At 42.3% G+C, this 18,481-nt stretch overlaps 1 protein-coding gene across 1 annotated transcript in view; it reads left to right on the forward strand.

Moving 5' to 3' along the window:
* Window positions 1-18,481, forward strand: part of st6galnac3 (ST6 (alpha-N-acetyl-neuraminyl-2,3-beta-galactosyl-1,3)-N-acetylgalactosaminide alpha-2,6-sialyltransferase 3) — a 647,630-nt gene that overhangs the window by 590,397 nt on the left and 38,752 nt on the right. The window contains exon 4 of the mRNA XM_039735008.1: window positions 1,976-2,083. Within this exon, the coding sequence (XP_039590942.1) occupies window positions 1,976-2,083 (108 nt within the window). The remainder of the gene's footprint in view (window positions 1-1,975; window positions 2,084-18,481) is intronic.

The following is an 18,481-nucleotide window of genomic DNA, read 5'->3' on the forward strand; positions in this document are numbered from 1 at the left end:
GCAGGGCAGATCCAAGCAACTATAGGCCAGCAAGCTTAACATGCATCACAGGAAAATTAATGGAAGGAATAATTAAGAATAGGATTGAGCAACATCTGGCAAGGACAATAGTTATTCTGAACATTCAGCATGGGTTCAGAAGAGTTGTTTTACAAACATGCTAGAATTCTATGAGGAGGCAACAAAAGGATACAATCACAGTGGAGCTTATGATGTTCTTTATTATGACTTTCAGAAAGCATTTGATAAGGTGCCAGATGAGAGGTTGGCATCAAACTAAAAGAAGTGGGAGTTCAGGGTGTTTTTAGATGTGTGCAGAATTGGCTCAGACACAGGAAGCGGTGGGTGATGGTGCGAGGAACCTCATCAGAATTGGCTGTTAAGATTGGTGCTCCACAAGGGTCAGTGCTAGGGCTGCTTCAATTTTTAGTATATATATAAATGATTTATATAGGAATATAAGTAACAAGCTGGTTAAGTTTGCAGATGATACCAAGATAGGTGGATTAGCAGATAATTTGGAACCCGTTATATCATTATAGAAGGACTTGGATAGCATACAGGCTTGGGCAGATTTGTGGCAGATGAAATTTAATGTCAGTAAATGTAAAGTATTACACATAGGAAGTAAAAATGTTAGGTTTGAATACACAATGGGCGGTCGGAAAATCGAGAGTACACCTTATGAGAAGGATTTAGGAATCATAGTGGACTCTAAGCTATCGACTTACCGACAGTGTTCAGAAGCCATTAAGAAGGCTAACAGAATGTTAGGTTATACAACACGATGTGTGGAGTCCAAGTCCAAGGAGGTTATGCTCAACCTTTATAATGCACTGGTGAGGCCTCATCTGGAGTACTGTGTGCAGTTTTGGTCTCCAGGCTACAAAAAGGACATAGTAGCACTAGAAAAGGTCCAGAGAAGAGCAACTAGGCTGATTCCAGGGCTACAGGGGTTGAATTATGAGGGAGGATTAAAAGAGCTGAGCCTATACAGTTTAAGCAAAAGAAGATTAAGAGGTGACATGATTGAAGTGTTTAAAATTATGAAGGGAATTAGTACAGTGGATCGAGACTTATATTTTAAAATGAGTTCATCAAGAACACGGGGACACAGTTGGAAACTTGTTAAGGGTAAATTTCGCACAAACATTAGGAAGTTTTTCTTTACACAGACAACCATAGACACTTGGAATAAGCTACCAAGTAGTGTGACTTGATGTTTATTTGGAAGAAATAAGTGGATAGGACTGGCGAGCTTTGTTGAGCTGAATGGCCTGTTCTCATCTAGAGTGTTCTAATGTTCTAAATAACAAGAAGATTAAGTACACAACAAACAAATGAGACAGGGCTCAAGACTGTGCGTTTATGTACAGATCAGTATAAACCAATAAGCTTTAAGCAAAGTTAAATCTGTAAGGACTCTGTAAATATTTTACCCTAACTGGATTATTTCTATTTTGTCTCTAAATGTGTAACCCAAAATATTATAGTCTTTATGTTTGTCCATGTTTTAAGTTTTAATGAGCTAGGCTTTTTTTTCCATTTGCTAATTAAGATTTGAAATTATCACACGTCGTATTTAACACCTAGCAGTCTTTGTCTGGAATTAAGGTTTCGTTTGACGGAGCATCATGACAGCATTCAAAGGAGTTCCTTTGGAGTGCAGGGTGTAAAGTAGTAGGCTCATGTGTTCCACACACCTCCAAATTTTTGTGGCCATATTGACAGAACAAGCGCTTTAGTAAACACACAGACACACAAAGAGAAGCAGGCTTGTGCAGCAGACTCCAAAGCACACATGGTGGAAAGGAGTTCAACTTGCATCCCTGTCCTTTTCTTCAGTTGTTACACAATTCTGGTGTTTCTTTAATTAAAGGGGCAGCATACAAGCCTGTCATTGCAGCACTTTGTACATTTTATAAATGTAGCATATATGTACTATTATCTTTTCCCATCTGTTTTTCTTTTTCAGAATACAGTCAGGATCATACCTGAGCACTGGTTGGTTCACACTTATTCTAGCAATGGACCTGTGTCGCGACATTCATGTGTATGGCATGATAAACGAAACCTACTGCAGGTAAGCCTTTTTTTTCCCTTTTCTTCTCCTTCTTCCGAAATATATGTTTAGCTCATGAGAGACTCTGATTTACGATGTGGTCTGCAATTATTTCCATTAGATGCAATCAGCTTTCTAGCTCTGCCATGCATTTCGAAGGTGGATAACTTTCCTGGGAATAACAGTTTTGCATTTCTTGCTTTGTGTCAGGGAGCTGTCCTTGAAAGTGCTGAGTTACTCAGTTGAGCACCTAAATCTTCCCTGCCACCCTTACACAGTTTGGTGAGACAGACATAGTATTCCTGTCACGGTTCTAAGTGGCACATAATAGACTAGAGTACAGTGCCGCTGTGCCAGAGACTGTGCTTACACTAAAGTGCAGAGAGCAATAAATAAAAGAGAAAAGTTAGGCAGCTGCTCAATTTCCTTTATAAGCCAAAGGCAGGAAATTGAGTAGAAGGAAGTAATGGATGAAGATACAGCTTTGCATAAGAACTCGGCTGTTCATCACAGATGCCTGCATATTGGTTTCGGCTGGACAGCAGGTCAATACTCTTTAAAAAGTGACTTAGGGTGGGACTTGCATTTTTCACTAATGTCTGATGCTCCTTTTAAGGAAACTCTAAATGTTGCTCAGCCACCATGGGGGTGCAGCAGTGACTGCTCTTTAGCTGGTGGGTTTATTTATTTTTAGTAGTTGTTAATTGCTGAGTGTGTGGCTCAAACAATGTAAGGTGTGTGCTCCCCTTTGGAGGACAACACAGGAAATCTAAGCAACAAAACAGCAAGAAACGAAAAAATAGCAAAGAGAAGAACCTCAGATCATATCAAATAAGTAATTTCAGAAAGTGGACGGGTGGATAGCCAGTAAAGACTAGGTTTCTTTCCCAAAATTAAAACATTCTGCAGTACTTTGGCTTAAAAAATAACCAAAACTCCGATTCACTTTAATGTACCTCACGTGTGTTAAGAAGGTGCGAACAACACTGCTTTGTTTAGCACTCCAAAAGAAGAAATGGTGCCGTTTTCACTGACCTGACAAAACAAGGAGTGTCCATTAGCACAGTCATTCATTTTATTTTTAGATATTTTATTCAGGAATGCAATTTTAGATTAACCCAACGGTCTGAATAATTTTAAAAGCTACAGTTTTCATCAACACTAATAGCTTCTTCCGTGCCTTTTACCGTGTGTTGCACAGTTTAATACTCTATTTTATATAATCAGGTCAACCCTGTTATCATATCCATAATACACAGGCTGCAGTAAATTCATAAATCGTTTTTTGATTTAAATATGCAGTACTTGCAGTGTCACAACAACAAATCAGAATGGTGACAATGAGCTTTACGTGTTGAGAATATCCACCTTACTTTCTTTATTCTTGAAAAAAACGCGGGCACAGAGATGAGTGCATCAGGACTAAAGGAACACCTGAATATAAAGCGTAGCTACTGTGAAAGAATATTAAGCATTCACGGACAGTACGCTCACATGATACAACATACCGACAGAATGACAACAGACACACAACGGTATCTGCAGAGGACTACATTTAGCTTTTCATAATTAAAGTGGAAACTAGTATTATACGGACAAACCAGAGAAGTAGGTAGAACATCACAGAGATCGACAGGCATGATATTTATATCAATCCCCTGAGCGTAAATCTCTACACTAAACTCAAAGTCAGGGCACAAAGCTAAATCACGTTCAGTGCCCATAATTATCACACATCTCAGAACTACTCCTAGGAATCACACTAAAAGTCTGACTAGGATAAAATTTGTCCTACCCCAGAGTAGGACATTAAACTAGTTATGAAGCACTTTACCCCATTCCCAGCCACAAGTCCACGTTTGAGAATCATTGACATTACTATTTTACGGCACCCCATGCCACAAACTGAAATGTCATAATGAGATTTTCTGGTTCTCTGATAGTAATGCTAAGGCTTTACCACAAAGATAAAACTAATAATAGGTAATGGGAGAAGAAGAAGAAGGAAAATGTAATAAGGTAGGATGTTGCGCCAAGCTCCATGAAATTGTTGCCACTTGGCAACTACATGGTGAATAATACTATAACTAACACTAAGATAGAAAGACTTGAGACACACACACTGAGTGAGAGTTAAGCCCAATAATACTCACGTTAATTTAACAGTGAATGATCCACAGCTGTACTTTCAGAAGAATCACCTACCCACTGTTATGGCCACGATAAACAGAACAACAGTTACCGAATCTAGCCATCTGCTTATCTTCAGGGTAATATGCTGCTACTGCAATACAGTTTGCATCCATAACCACCTGAGTGTTGATACTGTGACATGGTTGTGATTCACATATGTGTGCTCATCCATCCACTTGGGGCACTGATCTTTATTTGCGTGCCAATTTGCATGAATGAAGAATGCTTTACAGTACGTGGAGTGGTCGTGAAATGGATAAATCTGCATATCACCTCACGTGTTGTAAGGGCATTCAAAATTTTGGTGCAGAATTCGAGAAATGGTTAGTTGTCACATACACAAATCATCACTATTGCAAAACTGCATTTTTCTGTCTGGCCAAAAATGTAATGTTACCAGCACTTTCATTTCAATGGAAGGTACTTGGCTTCATCACGTAGATGGACGAATCACATAATGTACAAGATTTTTTACAAATATCAATCCATCTGTGTCAAATTGATAACTGTTTGTGACTTCATTTTTGTCCAGCGTTTCCAAAACATTCAGCTCTAGAACTCTCCTAGATCCTGCCGAAGTTAGAAGTAGTTTCCTAAACTAGGAAAACTGCTAAAATGCTATTACTCCTACTGATAACAGCAGTAACAAATTTATGTCTCTGAGATTTTTGAGCCAGTTAGGACTGTTTTCCTATTCTGAGAGGCTTGGTAAATTACAGCACAGAAAATAGATCTATTTATTGCTTGGCCACAAAACTCTAAATCTTTGTGCAGATGTTGGTAAAGGTATGTTGCCATCTTTTAATGTTGCCATCTTTTATAATGTGACCGTATTGACATTGCACAGCACATGCCTCAGTTACACAATTCACAACCTCTTAATGTGCTAAAATACTACGTGGCAACCAAGAAAACATCCAAACACAATGGTGACAAAAAACTGACAGCAATTTAAACAAATAACAAAAAACTGTCTACACATCGAGGCAATGAACAAACATTCATAAAAAATAATTAATGCATCCCTGATACTCTCTAGCACAGGTAACCTTTAACTCCTTCACCCTGCTTGAGGTGGGTATCCACTTGTCTGAATAGCCATATGGAGCAATTTACTGTGCTGTGTATTCAACCTGATTCTCTCCAAATTACCTGAATTTACTAACTGCTTCTTCCTTGGCATGAACAACCATACTTGAAATATGAAGTAAAAGCTCTGTTCATACTGAGACCAACTGGTGACTCGTTCATAGTCAAGTCAAGTCAAGTTTGGGAGTATGCACTGGTACATGTCGAAACAGCTCGAGATCCCGGTTGGCAACCCCCCAGGCAGACACGCGGTCCTGTCCTACCCTCCGGAAAAGACCCTCTATCTGCCGCAGCCAGATGTTACGTGGGCAACCCTTTGGCCTGGTCCAGCCACTTGGGTCCCCAACAATGAGGATCTTATGAGCCGGACCACCCTCAGGGAAACGCGCCACATGGCCGTAGTGCCAAAGCTGACGCTCCCTCACAATGCAGGTAATGTGCCTCATTCGAGACTCCATGAACAATACTCGTTCATAGCCATATAAAAAATGGAAACAATGATAAGAGAGTGCAGGCGTAAGATCCATGCCCTTTTCTCACACATTCAGCTTCCAATCCAAGAGGAGCTCATCAGTTAAAAGTAATCTACTGTATAGGGATAGCTTTTAGCAATGAAAGAAAAAAAAGGGTAAAAAAATTGGACAAACCTTTACAAGTGTATTTGGCTGAAACCCGACTATATTGTTGGTTTGTATTTTTTACCCAATTCTTATGTTCTCTCTCACCAACTTGTGACATCAAGCTACGCACAGTACCTCGCTAATCAGCACAAAAGAAATACCAGACTTGTGGTTCAGGTATAAAGGTCAAAGGTTTACTGTAGCAGATAAACTGTTAAAGAAATTCTTCACCGAAATTTTTTTTTTATGTTACTTACCCTGGGTAGTTTGTACTGATAGCCAAGAAAAAATTTTAATATAATGTATTCATTTAGAACAAGAGAAAAATGTTTATGATATAAAAAGCCAGATGGTGATCAATGCTGCATAACAGTAAACTATGTGGAAAACATCTGGGGAAAAAAGGACAAAATTGTTACATCATTCATGCTGCATAATCCACATGTCGGTTATCCAACTGTACGTTCAAAACAAACATTGTTTGCTAAAATATTATTAATAGTTACTTCTATAATACTCAGTGTACATTATAAACAGGAAACACATTCCCATAATGCTGTACATCTGAAATGAAGACAGGACTCTTGACCCATGTGTGAGGAGGAATGCTCTGCGAGTAGAGTTTGGGCTCCCAAAGGAGAGCATTCGGCCAACTCCTAACCTCGGGATCTGTTTGATCATCAAAGTCTAGACGCGGGTGAGGAAGCACAAGCAAAGCATTCAAACTTAAAAGCACTGACATTTGGATTTTAACAATACTTTATGGGAATGCCTTTACTGTTTATGATGTACACTGATTTTTCCAGAAGTACCTATTAAGAATATTTTAGCAGAAAATGAATTTGTTTTGCACATTTTGAGCATATGACCGGATAACAAACATGTGGATTAAACAAACTGCTTGAAGTATGTAACATATAACATATAAAGAAATTCATTTTTGGGTTGAGAGCAGTCTCATCTAAGGCCACACGATTAACTGCCACATTTTGCTTTATAAGACTGAACTGGCTACTTTGGTTGAATTTGTACAACCCAATTTATAATACTGAACAAAATAAAAATAATTTGGTGAGACATGTAGAGCTGGCAAGGAATTCTAATGAAGTGCCGTTCTATGGCTGCCTCTCCAGTCTATTGCAGAGGAATGGACACTCTCTTCAATGCATGCTGACAAGACATTGTTATATTCAACCCCTCTGTGATGTGTTGCTTCTTACAAAATAATTTACATTTCCCAAACAGATCAGGAAAATAAAAATAACCCCAGCGAAATGAAAATAACTTATCTGTATCCTGATACTGCCGCAGCAACTTTTGATATGTAAATAGCTTGGAGATGAGAGGACTTGAAAACTCCTTTCACTGATTTTTTTTTTTCTTTTAACCTTGGAGAACTAATCACTGCAGTGCCTGTCTGAAAATAGAATGTGGCATCATCTGCTGCGTATCTAAAAATGCTTAAAGAAAAGCTTTCTCAAATAAAAACACACACATGCAATGCACACATAGTGTTGGCACACAGCATGTCTGCACATAAATATGCCCATGTTTGTTTTTTCTTTTTAACAGGATTTCAAAAAGTGAGACCTCCAAGTGATGGCTTGCATCAGCAAAATGCTTATCCGCTGGAAGGTTTAAGTCTGATTTGGTTTCAAGTATAACGGTCCTGGTTTGGTGTGGTATTTTATACATGATGATTCTTAAGAAAGCAGACCATCATTTCAGCCTGTTGCAATCTAAATGTCAATGCTTTTGTTGGTGCTTCCTCACCTGTGCTTAGGTATTGATGATCAAACAGATCCTGAGGTTAGGAGCTGACCGAGTGATCTCCTGTGGGAGCCCAAGCTCTGCTCATGGAGCAAATAATGTGTGCTAGAGAGCATAAGCTGAATCATATTACGTGAGAAAGACAAAAACTTAAAGTGCATTCATTGAAGCTGCCTCAAAACACACAGACATAAACGAAAGAAGACATTGAATCTCCTTCAGTTTTTTTTTTTTTTTTAAGAAGCATAATTGTTTTTTTTTTAATCTTCCAAGCATTCTAAGATTATTGTGATACAGAGCTGTAAAAAGCCAGAAGGAGCACAGGCCAGGAAGTTACCTTTGAAGAGAGAAGAGATCATCACAGGTCACACAAGTGCGCCAACACACATTCTGTCACCGCAGATCCATATAGAGTCGGCAATTATTTGAACCTGCACATCACTGTCATTTGAAAGGAGAACTGGGATACCTCAGTGTTCAAAAAACAGATGAATGGGACATAAAAACGTTTTGACTATAGCTTAAAAAACCAAATGAAAAAATATACTGTATGTGTTTCAGATGTACAATTAATATTTACAGAATGCATGATAGAAAAAAAAGTTGAATAACAGAATTTGGCCTGTGATTACTGCAAGATGTTTAGATGTTTGCAAAATGAAGTGTTACATTCCTGTTATAAACCTTTTGTACTGTTACTAATTCAAAAGATGAACAATTTAACTGATAAATAAAAAATCCAGTAAGCAGCTTGGGCCCACAGCCCTCACCATATTCTAATCAACTCATCTGCAACGTCATCTCTTCAACGTGACATGGTCCAAATTTATAAATGACAAACGTCGCTGCTCACTTGATGGAAGTGTACATGGCATACAGTAAATGTTCATTAAGTGCCGGAGACTGAAGATGGATCACCAAGTGAACTTGTCTGGCTTTCTCTCTGGTAAATTGATGATTTCCTCCAATGCTCAAAGTCAGCTGGGTGTTTTTAAAATTATTTCATACAAATACTGCAGATATTTTTATTTCCTGACACTTTGTAATGTTTGTTTCTGAAAAACAAAGTCGCATCACCATAGACAGCAAAAAAAACCTTCTCAGCAGTAAACAAAATGTAATATGACGGCATGTCAGACACAAGTCGTTGAAAAATGATTTAAATATACATACATTTTATTTTACTACAGTTTTCATGCATTGCATTTTTAAATAGCTGTTTAGGGTGTCTTTTGGTAAAAAAATATCCTGAGTAAAATTGAATTTCACAGAAACCTTTTTGTTCAAAATGAATACACTTCTGGGATTTCACAGTTGTAATAAGGGCATCCAATTCGAGTGCAGTGACAAGTTATGCCTTCTTCAGACACACTCACACAGCCATTACGTCAGAAATGGTCAAACTACAGAAATTCTGACCACGTTTCAATACTTACTTCTGTTATTAGAAATGGCAAAATGTAAAAGGTACACAGTATATGGGGTTTAGCAGCATTTCATTTCAAAATGAAATCTTTATGGTATAACAATGTTTATTGTCCTGTATCTTACTCGTCTGTCTCCCAAAAGCTGGCAGCGGGCAAGGACCCCAGCAGTCCACAACACTATATATATATATATATATATATATATACTGTATATTGTGATGGATGGCCGGCCGTTTGTCCTGGCCAATACCCCCAAGCCGCCAGGTGGAGACCTCCTTGCAGTATGGAGGTCCCCAGCAAGACCAGCAGGGCATCATGGACAATGTAGTTTTTAAGCGCAGCCATGCTGGATGCCATGGGGGCCATTATGGGGTTTTTAAAGCAGCGCTACATGGGGAGGAATAACGGCTATTTTCCCCCGGAAGCACCGGGTGAAGAAATGAACTTGTACCTGACCCGGAAGTGATTGAGAGTCACATGGACTGGGGATTAGGAACACTTCCGGGTCAGGAGATATAAAAGGACTATGGGAGCTTCCAGACGGTGAGCTGAGCTGGGTGGAAGGGTGGCAACGCGTCTGGGAGTGGAGGATTGTTTATTATTGTGATTAGTTTATGAGTATTGTGGAGGAGAGGGTGCTTTGTGCACTGTGGCAATTTAATAAAGTCAACAATTGGACTTTTACCTGGTGTCTGGAGTCGTGGACAGGGGTTCAAGGGAGCGAGATCGCCCCCTATCTACCACAATATACACACACACACACACACACAGCTTATTCACTATTCATTTGGCAGCATACACATTGATTACTGATTATATTTCATATCTCATCAGCGTTCTTTACACACACATCGGTAAGGCACATATTTGGCTAAGAAAGAACGTTAGTTACATTTATAGCGGCGAGAGAGAGCGGAGAGAGTGCATTTGCTCTGCACACTCCATGTGTTCTAAATTTGCAATTCCACAATTCACAATACCCATTCAATACAGATGAAAGCATACAGAGGTGTACAAAAAAACAGAATTCATTTGTGACCTTAATTGAAATATTTAGTTGTTTTTAAAAGCTTTTAATTCTGATGCTTTAATCAATTTTAATACAGACTGTTCAAAAAAGAATAACAAGAAAAACAAAGGAATATTTTATTTAAGGTCAAAATTTAGTTTTTAAATATTGAATTGTTAGTCTGATCCGATTTTTTATAAAATTGAAAACCGTTTATGATCTTACCTTTATTTGTAAATGAAGTCCATGCGCCTATCCTTCTCCATGAAAATCTCCGTCACTTTCTAGTAAAAGTCCTCCATATTTTCCTTTAGTTTTAAATATATATATGCACACATATATATTTACTAGCAAAATACCCGCGCTTCGCAGCAGAGAAGTAGTGTGTTAAAGAAGTTATGAAAAAGAAAAGGAAACATTTTAAAAATAACGTAGCATATTTGTCAATGTAATTGTTTTGTGACTGTTATAAGTGTTGCTGTCATCAAGGATTTGATTATCATTATTTCTTTCAATCAGGTTCGTATTTTGAGGATGTGTTGTGTTCAAGTTACATTCCTTGTTTGTCAACCGTTGGAAAGATAACAGGTTTCATTCATCAAAGTGTTCACTACCCAAATCGGTACTCGTGAATCTAAGATGTTTAACAGGCATTCCCGGTATTAAGTTGTGGATTTGCCTGCGAATATTTAGCGGCAGCGTGTCTATGAACTTAATTTAAACTTAAGCTTTACACCTTGCTTTCCTATTGATATGTCTACAAAGGCTTGGTCAGCGTCAGAGGGTTGTTCCTTTCTTACTGCATCAATAAACAGCTCATCTTCCTCTTTATGTGAGTCATCACACACTGCATGCACAAGTTTACCTTTCCCAGTCCTGCAAACTTTAGCAAAGTGGTTCAATTTACCACATTTTTACACTGTCTTCCTTTAGCTGGACATTGACTTTTTCCACCATGTGCTTTGTTTCGCAGTAGCTGCACTTATGAATATGCTTGTATCGTCACTCGCTTCATATTCTTTTGCTGCCTTCTCAATTGTGTAATGCGTTTTTCGCTCAGCGCTTGTTGTCTGCATACTGCGTTCGCAGTTAGTTCACGTGAGCTGCTCAGAGTACATGCATCGAAGGTTCTCAGCTGTGTTTGTGGTATCTCGTGCGATCTTGCGATGTCCACGGCTTTATTTAATGTTAGCTCAGACCCGGCACTTAAAAGTTTCTGTCGCACTTTTGCTGAGTTTGTGCCAAACACTATTCTATCCCTGACCATCTCATCTTCGTTTGCATAAGCACAGTCCTTCAGCAGCAATTTTAACTCCGTTACAAAGTGATCAAAAGTCTCATTTATACCCTGCGTCTTCACATTAAACTTGTATCTCGCAAATATTATATTCGTCTTAGGCATGACAAACGCCTCAAAGTGGTCATAATAAGTTTTCAGTACCTTGGCTTCCTCCTGAGTGAGAGTCAATGTGTTAAAAATGTCTTTTCCTTTTTTCCCAGTCCACAGGAGCAGGTAGCTGCATTTCTCACTCTCGTCTTTGCCTTTTAGCGGGCCAGAAAACATCAGCTCCACGTGCTGTCGGAACTTTTTCCATTCTCCGGCAGGTTAAGAGAATCCCAGTCAATTCGTGGCAAGGGAACTCCAACAAAATCCATGACTGTCCTCTATTCTGACACCATGTCTTGTTTTCACAAATTGTGAGAAATGAAATGATGGCGAGACTTTCTTTTAAAGTATGCAGGAGAACTTTATTTATTACAGCTCTGACATTCACGGCATCCGTGCTCTAAATTAACTTCCATAATAGTAACCTTGAGGTCCCTTTTTCTGGTGCCTTCCTGATGACATAGGTGCCTAAACCATGCCTGATAATAATACATTTCAATGACATATAAATATTACAGTGATCACCTCGACAGACATCTCACCACCCAAATCGCTACTCATGAATCTAAGATGTGTAACAGGCATTCCTGGTACAGTGTAACCTCCGTTCATAACCATAATTCGTTCCAAAACTGTGGTCGTAAACCGATTTGGTCATGAACCGAAGCAATTTCCCCCATAGGATTGTATGTAAATACAATTAATCTGTTCCAGACCATACAAACTGTATGGAAATTTTTTGTTTTTAAGCACAAATATAATTATACCATAGAATACACAGCATAATAGTAAACTAAATGTAAAAACATTGAATAACACTGAGAAAACTTTGAACAACAGAGAAAACTAACACTGCAATAGTTCGCTATAGCTACCAACCGCTGGCTAAAAGCACTTTTTAATGAGTTTTAAGCACAGGAAAAATGAAAATTTGAAAAAATCTGTAATTTAATAAACCACCAAGAAAAATAACATTGCAATAATGCACGCTACGAACAGATCGCTGGAAACAGAAGTGAAAACAAAGTCAAGACCAGTGCATTCTTTAACCGCCTTCCTACCTTAATGTGTCCAGCTCTCTCTCGCGCTGCCTGTGTGTGTGTCGCGCTCTCTCTCGCGCTGTGTGCATGCATCTGTCTCTTCTCGCGCTGCCTGTGTGTGTGTGTGTGTGTCGCGCTCTCTCACTTTCTCTCTCTTGCTCGCTGCACAGGAAATGCACAGAGAGAGACTGAACATGTACAAACCGAAAGGGAAACTGGCTTGTTCAGTATACCGAGTGTGTGGTGCGAATATTTAGCTCAATTACGTGGGAGGCGTGCTGATTTCCGCAGTAGCTGCACTTATGAATATGCTAAGCACAGTCCTTCACCCGCGAATATTTACCTTATATGGGCAGGCACTCAATTACGTGGAAGGCGTGATGACACGGACGCAACTCCGCCTCACACGGCGACCGACCTGCAGGCTATGGCCATATACAGTATATGGACAAAAGTAAGTTCTAGCTATGACCGTTACGTGTAGAATTTCGAAATGAAACCTGCTTAACTTTTGTAAGTAAGCTGTAAGGTATGAGCCTGCCAAATTTCAGCCTTCCACCTACACCAGAAGTGAGTGAGTGAGTGAGTGAGGGCTGAGTGAGTGAGTGAGTGAGTGAGTGAGTGAGGGCTTTGCCTTTTATTAGTATAGACTAGCAAAATACCCACGCTTCACAGCGGCGAAGTACTGCCTTAAAATTTTTATTAAGAAGAAAATTAAACCTTTTTAAACAGAGGGAAAATATACCAATAATTATTTGTTAAGGATCTCTTTGTATACCACATTGTGAGTTTGGCCCTCCGGTTGTAATATGACCAAGCTGTGCGCTGAGCTTACTCTTGAGCATGCAATGTACAGTTGGCCATGTGAACAGTAATCTTGTTTCAAATCTCACAGCTTGGATTGCTGCTATCATAATCGGTTTGAGTTTCATGGTTTGTTTCAATTCGACAGTATTTGTAGGACTTGTGTTGAAGAGACATTCGGCATCTGTCAAGCGTTGTAAGTATACAACGGTTTAATTGATAACTTCACATCCAGCTTTTGAGAGTTTAAACATTCATAAACATCAAAGTGTCCGCTACTGAAATCGTCACCTGTGAATCTAAGATGTTTAAGAGGCATTGGCGGTTGTCGAAAGGTGTAAAATATTTGGCCATTTCGGTACACTTGAAAGCAACAACCGAACAATTCAGCGGCAGCCATCAACTCACATGCAGATGCATAGGTGAAGGGCTTAAGCATTTCACTCTTCTAGTGCTCCTGTGTAGAATAATTATCTCCTGTACCGTCATCAGTCCACATCGAACCTGTCCCAGTCATTCAATACATAAGACACAATGTTCCTCCGGATATCAAGAGTGAGCCTGATATGGCTGTGCAATATGTAACAAAGAGAATGGAAAAGGCAGGTGCCATCTCTGGGCATGGAAACCACTCGGTAAGTGACAGTTCTTTGATCAATGGTGATCACCTCGATAGACATGTTAATAGGGGTATGGTTGGAACAATAAAGGAAATGGGTACCTGAACAATGTAAAGCAAGTCTAAAATACCTATACAATAACTATAATCGTAATAAATGAACAATAAAACAGCGGAGAAGCCATGGATTAAATGAAAAGGCTGTAGTTATCAGCAGGGAGACGTGAATCCCGTGGCGTAGCAAGGAAGGGAATGTAGAGACTGGAGCGATGCACGGCCTTATATACAGTGGGTATGGAAAGTATTCAGACCCACTTCAATTTTTCTCTCTTTGTTATATTGCAGCCATTTGCTAAAAGCATTTAAATAATTTTTTTCCTCATTAATGTACACACAGCACCCCATATTGACAGACAAAAAAGAATTTTTGAAATTGTTGCAGATTTATTAAAAAGAAAAACTGAAATATCACATGGTCCTAAGTATTCAGACCCATTGCTCAGTATTTAGTAGAAGCACCCTTTTTGAGCTAATACAGCCATGAGAAAGATGCAACAAGTTTTCACACCTGAATTTGGGGATCCTCTGCCATTCCTCTTTGCAGATCCTCTCCAGTTCTGTCAGGTTGGATGGTAAAGCGTTGGTGGACAGCCATTTTAGGTCTCTCCAGAGATGCTCAATTGGGTTTAAGTCAGGGCTCTGGCTGGGCCATTCAAGAACAGTCACAGAGTTGTTGTGAAGCCACTCCTTCATTATTTTAGCTGTGTGCTTAGGGTCATTGTCTTGTTGGAAGGTAAACCTTTGGCCCAGTCTGAGGTCCTTAGCACTCTGGAGAAGGTTTTTGTCCAGGATATCCCTGTACTTGGCCGCATTCATCTTTCCCTGGATTGCAACCAGTCGTCCTGTCCTGTAGGCAGGCAGCCAACAATGTGGGAGGCGTTGGGATGGGGGACCCAACGCCGCCTCACACGGTGACCGAGCTGCAGGCTATGGGCGTATATATGTACGTAAGTAGGATTCAGTTAGCGTTGGGAACCCGCATACCAAATTTCTTGAAGATGGTCCCATAAGTAACAAAGACCGTTGAAAAGTTCAATATGGCGGGCGACAGTGTCATCATACCACGAAATAAGTATTACATTGGTTTTGGTTAGCGCAGGAAGCCCCTACCAAATTTCGTAAAGATGGGGCCATAAATAAGAAAGTTCAACATGGCGGACGTTGTTGACCGTTATGACCATTACGCGTAGAATTTCGAAATGAAACCTGCTTAACTTTTGTAAGTAAGCTGTAAGGAATGAGCCTGCCAAATTTCAGCCTTCTACCTACACTGGAAGTTGGAGAATTAGTGACACTGGAAACTTCAATATGGGGCGGCAGTGGCATCATACCGCTGAAATAAGTACGTACATTGGTTCGGTTAGCGCAGGGAAGCCACCTACCAAATTTCGTGAAGATGGGGCCATAAATAAGAAAGTTCAACATGGCGGACGTTGTTGACCGTTATGATCGTTACGTGTAGAATTTGAAATGAAACCTGCTTAACTTTTGTAAGTAAGCTGTAAGGAATAAGCCTGCCAAATTTCAGCCTTCTACCTACACAGGAAGTTGGAGAATTAGTGATGAGTGAGTGAGTGAGTGAGGGCTTTGCCTTTTATTAGTATATATATATATATATATATATATATATATATATATACACTATGTATATATATTGTAGCATCTGCCCCAATAGCCGGAAAGTATAAATTCTTGGCTTTTTACATGGCACTATGAGGTGACTCGCTGTCCTTAAAAGGACTGCTTGCCTTTTGCCACACTAGTTAGAAAAAGCAGGCGATTTGGTGGGATGAGAAGACCTACAGTCCGATTTAGCAGAGCGGCAAGTGCCTCAGAGACCTAAAACTAACCTGCTTGGCTCTTCGGAGGAGTTGTTGGACAGTCTCAAGGCTCAGATCTGTAATCTGGAGTCCCGTTTGCTGCAGCAGTACAGTGGTAAGACAGCGTAGAGACTGGCACCTCTGCAGCTCCACTCCATCTGCTAAGGTCCATTAGCCTTGGTGCGCAGAAGCTGGCGGAGCTTTGGGGTCATGGAAGTGGGGAAAAGTGTGGCAGATTGAGTTCCCACTTACTCCAAGTGAGCTGTGAGAAGCAGACCCGGTGGGAAAAATTGTAGTGGTGCTGTGAAGCAGTGGTAGAGGTAGAGTCTCAAAGTTGAAATCCAGACCTGGAATGCAGTTTGCAGCTCCAGTTCAGTGAAGGAAAACAGCCAAGAGATCAGTACATCAGCATCTCCACACAATGAGGTTTGCCTGCTTGCTTATAACTGACCAGCACTGAATGCCTCTGCTACAACCAGTGACAGCGCAGCACTCCATTTCTGACACTAATTTGGTATCGGATATATATACAGTACAATGGGTGTGTTCCGTATGCAGGAATTCAAGCAATTATAAGGTGTTGCAGGGTTGCAGTCAGTGCTAGCAGAGGTCCACAGGGCAGGCTGCTCTAGCCAGTGTGGAACGGAACCCGGACACAGACAGACGGACAACGGTTTTGCCCCCAACACACTCATATTTATTATATAAACTATTTACAAAAGTCTGTGCACAACCCAGTGCATCCAGCACCGATCCCCCAAAGTCCTGGCCTCACAGTCTCCAATGCCTTCCTTCTAGCCGCCTCTACTCCTCGCTCTCTCAGCTCCGTCCTCTTCCACCCGACTCTTGCTCCTGAGTGAAGGGAGGTGGCCCCTATATCTGAGCCCAGATAGGCTCCATCTGCTTCCGGCAGTCCTCCCGGACACACCCCTGTGTGGCGGAAGTGCCAGCGCACCGGAAGCCCTCCGTGTGTCCCCAGTCTTCTTCCCCCCAGCACTTCCTGATGTGGTGGAAGTGCTGAGGTCCAGGGTTCTTCAGGCACGGGCGCCCATGGCTTCCAAGCCCTCCACCCGTGGCCCCAACACAACCAGGGCGGTTGCCCCTCATGGTCTGGAGGCGCAAGGCCTCCTCCGGTTCTCCTAAGGCGTCCTGGCTGGGTACCACCCCGCCACAGTTCCCCACCACAAACTGAGACCCCTAGAGGCCAGTGGCCCGTCCCGCGAGGGCAGGTCCTCCTTGGCGGAAAGCCGACATGCTCCAGTCCAGGGCCGGACCTGCAGAATAAAAACAGAACAAGGGGCGGAGGCGTTGCCCTGACGCCGCCACTCATCGCCTTTCTGCCTCGTACAGGGGCAGCGCTCCCTCTCTGACTGGCACCCGGTGCCTGCGTCCTCGGCCTCACCTCCGAGACCTCCATGCTGGGACATCGGACGGGACCGCTGCGCCCCGTCACCTCAGCCGGCTGTGAGGTTTCCCTCTGCGCCCGCAGAGGCGGCCCTTCACTGGGCGTGTGCACCCAGCAGCACGCCTTCCTATCAGAGGAACGGCATTCACCCCTCGATTCCTCCTTTTCCTCTTGGATGCTCTGACGGTTTAGGTCTGAGCATGGCGAACACTCAAATCCAACCCGTCTGCGTCCCTGCAGAGCGGCGGAGACTGCTGCGTGCTTGGAGCGCAGGGCGCTAGGACCCAGGGCACTCATCAACCCTCGTCCTGCCAGCCCCTGCGATCTCGCTCTCCTCACTCCGTGCACAGCCTGCACCGTTGCGTCCGCTGTCGGAGAACCGCTTACTTGATACCGTTCGTTGACATCACGGCCAATTTCGGCAGATTCTTCTTTATGCTGTATGGGGAGGGCTGTACTCACCTTCCCGCCATACTCCTCCAGCCAAAGGCTCCAACATCTCGCCGTTCGCAGCGCGCGGCGTCTCGGATGAGCGTGACTGCCTTCCCCTTCAGCTTCTGCAGCTCCGCGGAGAGAGCACGTAGCACCTGCAACAAAGGTGGCTCTACCGGCGAAGGCACTCCTCCGGCTCGCGCACAGCCACCGGCAAGAACAGGGGACAGCCAGCGGTGAGCTCACCTGTCCGTCAGCTGCACACGTCGACTGCCTCTTGTGGGCCTTTCCTCTGGCCCAATCAGGTCGCTCTCTGGCACACAATGGACATTCCTCCGTCCGCCTCCATCCAACCGTGTGCTTGCCGCAAGGAGGAACTCCGTCCGCGGCCATCTTGTCTCCCCTCTCCAGGTGCGGTGGCGTGCCTCCTGGCTGCCTGCGCAGCTGCTGCGTTTCTTGAGCTGCAGCAGCTCTGATTTCAGCGTCTCCTGCTGCCGCCGCACTGCCGACAGCGTGTGGACCGGCATGCCCTGCCATGGATGCGGATCGGGCAGTCCCTGCCTGAAGAAAAAAGTAAATCCGACACGAAGGGCCGACCACCGCGGGCAGGGCGCTTACCTCCCGGATCCCGTCACTCCGAGGCACCTGCCTTGGTGTGGCCTTCTTCGTTGCACCGCCAGCCTGGCCGTCCTTCCCGATAACTCGACTCGGAGCCCGCTGCACTCCAGCAACACCGTTCTCGTT

The sequence above is a fragment of the Polypterus senegalus genome, chromosome 14, assembly GCF_016835505.1.
Source record: "Polypterus senegalus isolate Bchr_013 chromosome 14, ASM1683550v1, whole genome shotgun sequence".
NCBI lineage: Eukaryota > Metazoa > Chordata > Cladistia > Polypteriformes > Polypteridae > Polypterus > Polypterus senegalus.